Here is a 13,441-nt window from a genome sequence, read left to right on the forward strand (position 1 = left end):
TAAAATTACTCGTTACAAATATTCGAAATATTTATATTTATATTTATATTATGAAAATTCTTAAAAAACAAGCGTTCGAATTTTTTAAGGATCTTTAACAGACGGTCGTAACAATACCCGTACGAAGTGGTTCTTCGGTAATAATTTGTAATCGATAATAATTAGTTCGAATAATCATACGAAATTAGCCACTATAACGTGACAATGAAGTTTAATGGAACTAAGCGAATGAATGAAAATCATTCGTATATTTCTTTTTATCATCGAACCAATTATCCAATATTTCGACGAGCAACAGTCGCGATAAAAATTTAGCACAGCTAATGTTAGTCGTACGCTTATGTAGCGAGCGTTACTACCGCGCCAAGGATTAGAATTCAGGCAATTTTATCGACGACGAGGCAAAGTAAAGGGCTACGGTAGAACCATAACGTCGGTGACTACGTTGTCGAACATAATCTTTTCGTATGATACATACCTACGAAAATATTCCTATGTATTAGTGCTTGGTGTTGTCCTCATTTTATCACTTTTATCGGTGTCCACCGTTTCTGACCTTTGCTCTAGAGAATTGTCCGACGTCACGCCATCCGAATGATCATCTTCGTTGCCTGGCCTCTCACGACTTTCAGCATCTTGTGGTTCCAACAGAGGCATATCCAGAGAATCCGAAGAAATACGCCTAACGTTGCTCGCATGTTCCGCTACATCCGACTGCGTTTCCTTTGCATCTCGCACGTTATTCAACGAGTCAGAACTTAACGAAGGAAAGTCTAGCGTGGTTTTCATTTCTAACGAATCGGAGCTTCGACATAACGGGTGATGCTTTTTATCCATATTATCTTCCAGCTCGAGAGAATCCGTACTCGTTTCCATAACGTTGCTCTCCCTTTGCAGAGGTAGTACGGTTTCCGGTTCCTCTGGCTTCGAGATAGATTGCGCACCAGCTTGAGTTCCCATTTTCTCAACGTCCGTAATTTCGATTTGCGAAATGTCCTCCGTCGTGTCATCCTGCCGATCGAATTTTTCCACGTTCGACTGAGCTATTCGTATGATTTCGTCGATCTCTTTTATTCTCTTCTCGTAATCATCCGATCCCGACGTGCTTGCGTTGAACGAGCCAGCTGTACTCGTATCGATCCTCGTTCGCGGTAGACTTTCTAATTTGTACTTGTTCTCGGGGCTTTCGTGTTCCAGCAAGTCCTCTTCCTCTCTGGCGCGCAATTCGATCAAGTGCGCTTCCCTGCACGCTTTTTCCAATCCCTCGAAATCCTTCAACGAGGACAGTGAAATATCGTCACCGTGACCGGATCGGCTGGTCATGTACCTTCTTGGAAGACTACCGTTGTTAACGGAATCGTGCGAACCGCATTGCAATCTTTTAGAATTTTCAGCAGCGACCGCGCTCTCCAAGTGTTCGAATTCTTGCAACGAGCTCAACGATACGTTGTCGTGATCGGATGGTCTAGTGAAATACTTTTTACCCGTTAAGACGTCGTAATCGGGGGTACTTCCAAAGCTACCGCGCATACTACCCACGCTTCCTATCGACTCTTTGTGGCTACCTAAGCTTCCAAATCTACTACTGCCAGCTTCAAAGTCGGTAATTTCCTCCTCTTTGATATCTTCTAGAGGGCCTCGATCGTATTCGATATCGTAGACTCGAGGATCAGCATGAAATTGCATTTCTATCCATTTCTTCCCTCCTTCGTATTGCTCTTCGTCCGAATACGACTGCGAATACTGATCGTCGTTCGAAACTTGCGGTGGACTTTCTTCCGACTCGAAATCGAATAATTCGTTATTTTTCGATGTTTGACTGGTCGACACTTGCGAATCCTGCTTGTTTTCGGTTATAAGGTTTTCAAGATCCCGATCGTACTGTTTGCTACTCGCTTGCGGTATGGAACTAATACGTATACTTTTACCTTCGGAATCGTACTCTTCGGCCTCTTTGCCGACTTCTTCTATAACTACAAAGTCATCGATGATATCAGGCTTGTCGACCATCTCGAAGGAATCGCTATCCGGCGAATGACGGTCTGATTTCTCCTTTCCTACGACCGTATCGATCGAAACGCCCGATGTCGAGGACGTCGACATACTTGTCTGCTGTATTATCGATGGCGTAGACGTCTGCATGGACATTTCAGGACTTTCGCTGGATACTGCTGCCGCAACGTATTTTTGTTCTAGGAGCTCGGTCTCTGTCGTCGTCGGCACGTCCAACGTTACTTCCTCCGTGTCCTTTTCGACTGTTCTCGCGTCAAGAGTTTCGCTCTCCACCTTTTCGAAGGACGATTCGGTCTCGGACGTGGTTTGAGTCGAAATCACTTGAGTGCATACACTCTGTACACCGTCTTCGGAAACCCGCGATGTCATTATATCTACAGATTGAAGAGTACCGGGTGTCGTGGTCAAGGTAGACGTAGCGAAATCAATTCCCTTGGCGTCTTTCGTCGTCGGTTCCTCCGTGGATTCGACCTCGAGAGCAGCGTTATCGAGCACCTGTGGGAAAATCATTTCGGAAGATCGCTTCATACGGCAAGGTATACTGCTGTAGATGTTGTCTATCGGTTCGTCGATCGGTATATCGCTGCCCGAAGAATCCGACTGTTCGGTGTGTTCTTCTTCCAGAGCACCATCGAGACGTTCTTCCGCTTCTTCTTTCTCCGCATCAGTTTCAGAAGGCACCAACGTTTCCGACAATTCACTGGTACTGTCGATGCTGCCAAGGTGACCCGAACTTAAAGACGTCAGAGATTTCATAGACTCGCGCGAGCTCATCGTCGTGGCTGCGGTATGGTACTCCTGAGAGGTTGGTTTCGAAGAGGAAGAATGCTCGATAGACATCATCGCAGTTTCGTATTCCGAAGCCGTCGCAGAAGGTACGCCACAGGATTGCAAAGCCTCTACGTCGGAAGAACTAGGTCGGCTGCCACTACCGATCTCGTAATCGCAAGATTGGTAATTACTACTCTCGCCGGAACTAGAACCAAGATCCGCGTCGCTGTCAGACGCGACGCGTTTAGAACTTCTACCGGGTTTCTGTCGTCTTCTGAGTACCGGCCGTGGCAAAGCCAAAGAAGAACTTTCGTCTTTATTGTCTATGTCTGAGCCTGACCTGCTAGCTGGTACAGGGCTAGGATGTTCTTCTTCGTCGTCTTTCGTATCTTCGTGGACGGTTATCGCAGCAGTCTCTATGTCAGACTTTTCGGTTTTAATCACAGGTGTGTCTCCTTGTAGATGTATCGGTTCTTCGATACTACTAGAAGTAGATTCTTCTAATTCCATTTTACTTTCTGTACTATCTTTTGTTTCGTACGGCATCGACTTATCGATAGGAGATTCGCTCTTTACAGCTTCGGTATCTGATTCGTGCGGTTGTTGTTCAGGGAACGACGGTGTGTATAAAAATGGTAAATCGTTCGGAATGGATTCGGGTTGTAATTTAAATCGGAACTCTGAAGGGGAATCTTTAATTTGAATCACAGTTTCGCTATTTTCGCTTAATTCCTCTATCAGGTCTTGTTTCGCTGCTTCTAATGATTCTTTCACTTCGGCTATTTCTTTTTTAACTACCTGATCTAGAACGGTTATAGCGTATCGTGCGCTTAAATCGACGCTAGAGAGATCGTCTTTTTTTATTTTAAAGGCACAAGTGTCGGAAGGAACTGTCGTGGATCTTCCAGGCTTATCGTGTTTCTCCGTAGCTTTCTCCATATGCCTTTTATAGTCGTCGCCTAAGGGTTTCATCTTCGACAAATAAGCTTCCGTCCATTCCTTTAATACGTCATCCACGCGTACCGGTTTCTCAGAGTCTGTTGTTTCTTGCGATACTTCTTCCGCGGGTTTCTCGCTCTCCTTTAACGATCTCGTCGTTGTTTTTTCCAATTTCAGTTCAATTCCTGACTTTGAAAGGATTTCCTCGCGTTTAGAAGTTTCGGTAACCGAAGACGCGTCTTCCTTAGTCCTTTCCTCTCGAGTTTCTTCCTCCAAAGATTTCTCTGTCGTGGTTGCGGTTAGAACCTCGGTACGTTCTTTCGAAGCGGACTCGTCTACTCGTAAAACCTCTCGCTCTTCCGCTTCCACGATCCGTTCGCTAGATATTTCTCGTTGAATACTCTCGATATATTCTTTGATAGGCGTCTTCGCGTCGTATTCTCGTTGTAACGTGTCTACCAACTCCTGACAACTAACGTCCAATTTGTTTTCCACCAGTTCGCTTTCAAAATCTTGCTCGCTGACAGGAATCACCGTTAATTTCGTTTCATCGACCGAAGAAGTCGTACTTTTATCGCGACCACTGTCCGCGACCGCCTCTTTCGTCGATTCTATCACGCTAATCTCTTCCGAAGATTTAGTACCGGATTCTTGTTCGTGATCCGTCGATCCATCCAACGAAGATAATCGTTCCTTTTTCTTCATCGATTCGTAAGCTTCCAACTCCTGGTTGAAGATCTGAGACGGTTGTAGCGTTTCTGATATTTCGATTTTCTCGTCACCGATCATCCAATCGACAGGTTTAATTTCAAGCCCGCGAACTTTCGGTTTCGGGGAGACCAACGGAGGACTTTCGATTTCGAAGCTGTCCGCTCTTCTAGTACTTATCGTCGGCAGATCTTTCTGCATCGGGATAGGCTGAGAAGACTCCTGTACCAAGGAATAATCTATATTGGTATCCTCGGATACGGTACTAGGACTTATCGTTATATCCCGTTCTTGATCCATCTTATCGAACGAATCCATTTCGGCACTCTCGTGCAACGACGGAATTCCCCTGCTTGTCTGCTCCGATATTTTATGCTCGTCCATTTCTAAAGAAGGCACGTCAACGGAATCTTCTCTGGATTGACTGTCTACGCCAGGTTCGAGAATTTCCAAAACTCTGGCACCCGAAATTTCCGATACGATCTTATCCTGAGGCAAACTAACGTCACTCTGCAAATCTCTTTGTAATTCCACTTGACTGCTCGACTTGGTGAATCGTTGTTTCTCAGATTGTGGACTCGAGGTTGGTTTCGACACGCTTTCCAATTCGTTCGTATCGACGTCGATCGTTTCTTCGAAATCTATTTGCTCCGATATACTGCTAGGGCTCATGGTAATGTCCCTATCTTGCAGTTTAGCCTGAAACGACGAAAGAGGAAAACTTTCTTCTTTTTCCTGCGGAGACGATTCTTCGTCTTTAGTTATATCTTCGCTCACGCTTATACTGTCTCTCGTGGAACTTTTGTCCAGAGATTCTTCCTGTATCGACGACCTCGGTCTCGGTGATTCCATTAAACTTTGATCGATTTTCATTTGCGCCGCTTGCTTGTCCATCGTTTTCCTCATAATACTTTCGAACTTGCGTGTCAAATCATCGGCCAATTTTTCGTGATCCGTTTCGACGCTTTCGCTTATAATTTGCTCTAGATATCCTTTGCTAAGTAGCTCTGCTTTCAAATCAGCTGCCGATTTTGCTTCGATTTCCTTTTCGATCGATTGAATCAAAGTCTCCGCTATGGTACGCGCCTCGATCTCTTTAAACTTTAACCGTTGCTTCTCCTCTAAACTTTCTCTCGGTGTTGTCGCTTGTTCTTCCGTTGCTTCGCTCGCTTCTTCTTCCTTCGATGAGTCTCTCTCCTCCGTTTTCCTCTCGCTTGGGACAAATTGAATAACGTCGAAACTTTCTTTACTCTCTTTACGCGATTCTCCTTGTGCGAGCGTTTCGACGTGATCCGAGTCTGCGACTGGCTTGGATATCCTTTCCGTCGCCGGTTTCCCTTCCACCGTTTTCACCTCATCCTTCTCGTCTCTTTTTTCACCGATATCTTTCTTTATCCGAATGGCTACGTCGGCATCGCTTTCCCTTAACAGGCTACTACCCGCCTCACGAGTCATAACTCCCTCCTTGTCGGATAACTTTTTGAACATCTCCTCCTTTTTCGTTTGAGTTCTGGATTCGGAGGCAGCTGCGTCTATTATTTCTTGCGTATCCGTCAAATTCATCGACAACTTTTGAATCGCGGTTTTATCTAATTCCTCGTGTTTACTTTTCTTCTCCTCCAACGTCTCGGTTGGCGATTCTTTTTTTAATTGCGACTCCGACGATTTCTTCCTCTCCACGCGTTCCTTCTCCTCCAGCGTGATTACCTTGTCCCTACCATTGGAAATCTCCGAAGACACCACTTCTTTCTTTTCCGTCATCGTGGAAGTTTTATGATCGATCTTCGAAGTGACAGTGGCAAATTCGCCCTTTGCGCTTTCCATATCCTCGAACATTTTGAAAGCTTCTTGCGGATCGGTGAAAGATTTGGAAAACGTTTGCGTTTCGCTCTTTGTAGTTAGATGCTCCTCCAATTTCGAAGTCACCTCCTCGCTCGATTTTTTTTCCGTTATCGTATACGACTCGCTTTCTTTTTTAACATGCGTATCCTTCTTTCCAGCTTTATCCGATGTTGGCTTCACGTCTATGACGCGTTTGGGAATTCGAGATTCGAACTCTTTCTTTTTAGTCGTCGGCGAAATTTCTTGTTCCTCTGTGCTTAATTCCTTGTCGCTTTCGAGTTTACTCGCAAGCTGTTTTAGTTCCGTTATACTCTTCGGTTTCGTTTCCTTTTGTATCTTGTCCTTGTCTATTTTCGCCGTGGAGACAGGAATACGCGACTCGAATTCTTTCCTAACGTGCTTCGTTTCCACCTCGGTCACCGTCTTCTTATCGAGCGTAATTTCTTCTTTCTCCTCTTTTCTCGATTCCTCTCTTTTTTCTTTAATTTTTCCGTCTTCGACCTCTCGGACCGATTCCGCAACAGGAGATACTTTCTCCGATTTTTCTCGTTCCATCGACGTTATCTCCTTCTTGATCTTATCCTCGAGTTCGACTTCCGTTGCTCTTTCCCCTTCCAGAAATTTTTGCATCTCTTTTCTAATATCGGTCGTAAACGTAATTTCTGGCGTAACTTCGCCAATAGATTCCACTTCGTAGACACTTTTCGTTTCGATTTTACTTTCGGGAAGTTGAACCAGCGCGGCAGCTAAAGCCTCGCTTCCTCCTTCTACTTGAACCGATTTTAATACCTGTTCTTGAACCAGAGTACCATCTTTCTGTACCTTGTAGATGATAGTAGTTTCTTCCGTTATAATACGTCTTCCGGTCGATTTTTCTTTAACCACATCTTCCTCTTTTATCTCCGGCGTTTTAACTCTTTCCCGTACGATTACATCCGTAACAACTTTTTCACTTTCTTTTTCCTGTTCTTCTACGCGTTTAACGACCTCGTCTCGCACCTCTTTCCTTTTCGTCTCTCTTTCCGTGATTACCTCGCGTTGTAATTTTCTTTCCACCGGAGCTTCTCTCATCACGCGCAATTCCTCCTCTTCTTCTCGCGTGTCGGTTATTTTCTTTTCTTCCGTTTCTTTCTCCTCGATATCCTTTACCTTTTCCTCGCCACCTATTTCTACGGTAACTTTCTCCATCGCTTCTCGTTTATCTTCCTTCTTCTCTCTCGTACTCTCTTCCTTCGCAGTTACTTCCGCGACCTTTCGTTCTTCCATTGTTTCTTCTTTGTATTCCACCTTCTCCTTTGTACTCTCTTTCTCTGCAGCTACTTCTGCGATAGCTTCCTCTCGTTCTCCAATCGCTTCTTCCTCGTGTACTTCCTTTTCTTTCGTGCTGTCTTCCTTTACAGTTACCTCCGCGATCACCTCCTCCCGCTCTCCTCGTTTCGGTCGTTTTGGACTTTGCTCAGCACTTTCTTGCGAAATTACTTCGCTAACAATTTCACGCTTTTCCTCCCGTTCCTCTTCTATACTTTCTTTTATCCTCTCTCCCTCTGTATCTATTTCGACCCTCTCTCTTATATCTTCTTCCTTTGTCGTTAATTTGGTTGGTTCTTGCGTCGGTTCTTCCACTTCCTCTTTCACTTCTACTTTTTCCTTTACGCTTTCTTGTGGCACACTTACTTCCACAGATTCCACCACATCCTTGTATTTCTCTTCTATATCCTTCATTTCCTTCGCGCTTAATTCCATAATTGACTGTTTTATATCTTCTTTTTCTATCTTTACATCTTTTACAATATCTTGCACAGGTACTTCGGTAATAACAATCGTTTCATGTTCCCGCTTCGTAACACGTTCAACTTTTAATTCGACTAATCGATCTTCCACCATTGCGGCACTTTCTTCCGTCTTCTGCGTCGTATCGAGCGATTTCTCTTCGGTCAGCGTCGATGGCTCCGCCGCTTTTTCTATATGCTTATCCTTTGCTTCTAGAGGTTGCGTGGAAGGCATGGCATCCATCTTCTCGATATCTTCCTTTGATCTTTCGGGTTTACTTTCTTTTTCAGTCGTTTCGTCGAGTTTCGCTTCGGCTAATTCCATTTTAGCACTTACATCCGCGTAAGTCGGTTTACTCTCGTCTTTTTCTTTCTCATCTTCAGAAGACAATTTCATCGTTTCTTTCGTTTCCTTCCTTTCCACCTCTTTCCGCTGTTCCGTTTGCAAGGTAACAATTTCTCTCCTTTCTTCCACCTTTGTAACTTGCTTCAATTCAGTCACGTACTTCTCATCTTTGTCTAACTTTTCTTTCTCGCTTATCTTAGTTTTCGTTAGCTTCTCCTTCTCGGACTTTAACGAGTCTTGCTGAAGCAACTTGGGTGGAATTTTCGTGGTTTCTTTCTGTATCTGTTCCTCGAAATACTGAGCCTTCTCCGCTACCGAACACTCGGAAATATCAGGTACGTTCAAATCTTCCAAAGTTTCAGACTTGTCCATCTGTTGGACGATATCTGCCGTGTCCTCAGTCGTAATATTCTGTATATACTCACTGTCGCTTTCGTTTATCGTTAACTGCGACGTTCTCGATATTTCGGACTCCGATCGTTGATAACTTTCTCGTTTCCTCGAGATATCCTCCCAGAATTTTCTCTTCTCTGAATAGGTTTGTCTCTCGACACTGGGCGACAAGTCTTGCTCTTGTCCGACTACTTTACTGGGATAACTAGCATCTACAGATTCTAAGGAACAAGCCGCTTTTTGCGCAAGGAATTCGTGGATAGTAACAGCATCTAGAACAACCAAGAATTATGCTCACATTACTTTTTATTAGGTAAATACATATGCACGAAATACATTGCGTATATTTACAGTTTCACATATAACTCTTAAAGGATTACACGATCAAACTTTCACAAACATAACGCGTAAACACGATTTTTATACTTTATAGCGTTCTTTTTAAAACGTTAATAGACACAACGCTATCGTAAACTCTGTTACTGTACATATAACAACTTTTTTTTAAAAACAAATACAATTTCAAAAATAAGTTTCATCACCGAGGTATCGTTAATCTCTTTAAACTTGTAACATGCACACAGTACATAAGCAATTGATATGCATATAACTCTAAATCCCTTTATAAACTATAATTGCTTTTCTCTATTAATATCCGTGGATATTAGTATCCTTCGAGACTTAAAATTAATATCCCATACGGTTGTCTATGATAATGTTGAGGACGGCAGTTTTGTCTGCAATTATAAGTACAGAAGATTGCGTTAATACTAAGTGATAACAATCAAGCGGAAATATTTTCTATCGATAAATTCTTGTAACGCGTGTCTAAGTGTAATTCGTATTTTTATATTATCACGATGATTTTCTGTGTCGATGTTCGTTCTCCGAAGCTCGCGTGAATCGAGCCAAATTTCTAATTATACCTAATTACGTTACACCAATACGTTAAACTTTGAATAAAAATAGTAGAAACTGTACTCAAAGCATGGTGCAAAAGAGAAAGAAGAGTTTGCATAGTAAATTAATTTTACGAACACCATAAAGATGAGAATAGTTTGTCGAAAATAAAAGGCACGAATCGTCGCTCGTTAATGCTACGATGTTTTCTGACCTAAAACAATACGCAGAGTTCTTCGTCTTAGTTTTTCATTTGAATTATTACATTTATATATGTATAAGATTATAAAAGTATGTTCTCCACGAGCATCGAATAAATTTCCAAAAATGATATACAGACATTTCGAGAAGATTTCTATGTAAAATAAATTTTGAAAATAATGCTACGATATTTTCTGACCTAAATAATACGCAGAGTTCTTCGTCTTAGTTTCTCGTCCGAATTTTACATTTATATACGTATAAGATTATAAAAATATGTTCTTCAGGAGCATCGAATAAATTTCCAAAAATGATATACAGACATTTCGAGAAGATTTCTATGTGAAATAAATTTTGAAAATAATGCTACGATATTTTCTGACCTAAAACAATACGCAGGGATCTTAGTTTCTCGTCTGAATTGTACATTTATATACGTAGAAGATTATAAAAGTATGTTCTCCACGAGCATCGAAGAAATTTCCAAAAATGATATACAGACGTTTCGAGAAGATTTCTATATGAAATAAATTTTGAAAATAATGCTACGATATTTTCTGACCTAAATAATACGCAGAGATCTTCGTCTTAGTTTCTCGTCTGAATTATTACATTTATATACGTACAAGATTATAAAAGTATGTTCTCCACGAGCATCGAATAAATTTCCAAAAATGATATACAGACATTTCGAGAAGATTTCTATGTAAAATAAATTTTGAAAATAATGCTACGATATTTTCTGACCTAAATAATACGCCGAGATCTTCGTCTTAGTTTCTCGTCCGAATTTTACATTTATATACGTACAAGATTATAAAAGTATGTTCTCCACGAGCATAGAATAAATTTCCAAAAATGATTACGGACATTTCGAGAAGATTTCTATGTAAAATAAATTTTGAAAATCTTGTAACAGAAAGCTTTTGTTATTTGTTGACTGTGAAATCTAGTCGTTGAATATGCGTTTACTGTGTAAGTAATGATCGAATGCATAATTACAACGACGAAGTTGAATCGACGTGTTAATATTTTCAAAAGGTAGCGATCATGCGAAAATATTTACATTGCTAAAGTAAAAAGAAATTTCCAAAGTGTGGACGTAAAACATGGTATATCGTTAAAACTAAAAATTAGATTATTTTCTAAATTATCTTACGAGATGTGTGATTAAAGTAGAAAAATATTTAGAATCCGAGATTCGTAGAAAAAATTAAAATATCCAAGAAAGGAGACGTTAAAGTATGTTTTTACAGTACAACATTCTTTTAAACCAACATAGTCAACATTATAATAAAAGACGTAGTTTTATAGCTCGAAAGTAAAGACAATAATTAAAAGTAAACTTGCACGATGCAGTTACTTTGTAAATGTACAGAATAAGACTCTATATTTAACTCATCGTAGAATTATTACGATCAATTAAGCTTCGAATATTTTGGTAAGCGACACAGTTCTCGTTTCCGTTTGTTACTTTGTTCTACGTAAATCAACGAAAGACATAGTATATGTAATTAAATAATTTTAAACGATATCAAAATATATATAAGCGAAAGTTTAACATATTCTACCTATATTCTCTCATTTGATTTAAATTTTGTATTATCCGTATTTTTAATTTAATATGCATTACGAAATAATCCCATTTGTCGAACAGAATGTAATAATATTTGATTCTACTCAGAACAAAGGTGTATAATCGATAAGATTATTCTAACGATTTCCAGGAGAACCCTACCTCACGGTCAGTGACAAGTAAAATCCATTGTAATTCACAGAATATTCTGAATTCCTCGATAAACATTACGTTTAACGTAATATCGAGTCATGTGATATTTACTGTATATGTTTCATAATCGTATAACATATATAGCAATATTCTAACGAGTAAAGAGTGGATAACATAAGGGACAATATGCAGTGCATTCTTGCAATACATTCGATACACGATTGGTCAAACTAGATCTAATGTATATCAGATTTTTACCAGAGTTTGAACGGCACAATATTTCTCGCTAGAAAGCGTATTCTCTGTATTCGTGTCCTTACCATCGACGCATTTCAAATTAATTTATTCGTTCGGATCGACTTCTTCGATGTCCGTATGACAATCGCTAATCGAGTCATCACCAATGTCTTTCACAGTTAACGTTTTCTCCATTTTATCGATATTTCTCATAATAATTTGAGACGCTGCCAGAACGTCCAAATCTTCGAGTAACTCTTTCTGACTGCAACAGGCTTCCTGCGTATCTTCCTCCTCGGATATATCCATATCCTCCTCGTCGGTGTTCGACATAACCAGGATATCTGGCATGCTACTGCCCAGCCCGTTTCGCGGCTCTTCCTCACGATACATTTTATTTCGCACTTCTACGGAAAATGGCCCGTCACCTTCCTTCGTCGTTATCGTCTCTCCGCTATAGTCGCAAAATATATCGGACCTCGGTTTTACGTAAATCATCGAGTGTACTTCGTCTTCACCTTCGAAATCCTCGAGATCCGTATCACCTTGACACGGAGTTTTGGCAACCTTAAGGTTATTCCGATCCTCCTTTCGTTCGTTTTCTGGTTCGCTCGGATAAATTTCGTCAACGTCCGTAAGATTTTCGATGAAATTATTCAGCTGAGACGAGCCTTTGTCATCGGGTGATAAAAGCTTGGAGCCTTCGGCCTCCACATCGTCCGACGTTATAGAAATAATCGGTCCTTGTCGTTCGTCCGTCGTATAACTCAATGATCTGATTTGAGAATTAATGGACGTTAACTCTCCTTCGGAATCGGTGTCGGAGAAATGTAACGACGTATTGTTGATCATAGCATTCAGTTTTCTACGCGTCGATCTCAATTTACGCTTTACTTTCGCGCCTGTAACACTTTCTTTCGATTTCGAAGGACTTGAGTTTCCATCGACCATCCGCGAACATTCTACGGTCTTTCCTGCATTTTTCCCCATCTCTGATCGATCGTTAACTCGATTAGGATCTACAGAATCTGTACCGGCTACGATCTTATCGATGGATAATCCCTTCTCGTTCGCAGATTCTAACGTGCAATTTTCCTCCTGTTTATCGCTCGATTCTTCCATCACGAGAAGCGACTCTCGGCAATAAGTTTCTTTCTTGGTCGTTTTTAGACTTAGCGCGTAGATCTTAAGTGCAAATTACTAAAGAACTTAAAAAAACCTGAAACTGAAAATTGCGAAAGAAAGAGGAAATTAATGCTCAAAACGAACAAAAATACGAGAATAATGTAAAACTGGCGTGTGTTATAAATCAAGTAAAATCAAAAGGTGTAACAGATACTTAAGTACACTGGATTTAAGTAAAATAAACTCACATGTGTAAAATTGTGGCAGGGTGATACTCAAAAGAAGATAACTTTTAAAGATACTGCTTCCAGTAGTGGTTCGAATCAAACTAAACAAGGTTCGTCATAGCTACGTCGAGCGTTTGTTGATACTGTTACGCATAATTAAATTAAAGAAGCCTCACTCAACGGTCGAGCCATAAGCAGATTAACTTTTCCTCTTAAATGAAAATAGAATTACAGTGGAATT

At 40.9% G+C, this 13,441-nt stretch overlaps 2 protein-coding genes across 9 annotated transcripts in view; both read right to left on the reverse strand.

Moving 5' to 3' along the window:
- Positions 1 to 13,441, reverse strand: part of LOC132909827 (ankyrin-3-like) — a 33,796-nt gene that overhangs the window by 1,447 nt on the left and 18,908 nt on the right. For all 7 annotated transcript variants that reach the window (XM_060964937.1, XM_060964935.1, XM_060964936.1 and 4 more), the window contains one exon: positions 479 to 9,053. In XM_060964937.1, the coding sequence (XP_060820920.1) occupies positions 493 to 9,053 (8,561 nt within the window). In that variant the 3' untranslated portion in view covers positions 479 to 492. The remainder of the gene's footprint in view (positions 1 to 478; positions 9,054 to 13,441) is intronic.
- On the reverse strand, positions 9,070 to 13,374 carry LOC132909830 (uncharacterized). Of its 2 annotated transcripts, XM_060964941.1 has the most exons (3): positions 13,222 to 13,374; positions 11,932 to 13,073; positions 9,070 to 9,518 (listed from the first exon to the last, which is right to left on the reverse strand). In XM_060964941.1, exon 2 carries the CDS (start codon positions 12,968 to 12,970, stop codon positions 11,954 to 11,956), a length of 1,017 nt encoding a protein of 338 aa, XP_060820924.1. In that variant the 5' UTR covers positions 12,971 to 13,073; positions 13,222 to 13,374; the 3' UTR covers positions 9,070 to 9,518; positions 11,932 to 11,953. The 2 variants fall into 2 exon arrangements, with proteins under 2 accessions (XP_060820924.1, XP_060820923.1); XM_060964940.1 differs by having other exon boundaries at positions 9,070 to 13,073; positions 13,222 to 13,373.

This window comes from Bombus pascuorum, chromosome 8 (genome assembly GCF_905332965.1).
Source record: "Bombus pascuorum chromosome 8, iyBomPasc1.1, whole genome shotgun sequence".
Classification (NCBI taxonomy): domain Eukaryota; kingdom Metazoa; phylum Arthropoda; class Insecta; order Hymenoptera; family Apidae; genus Bombus; species Bombus pascuorum.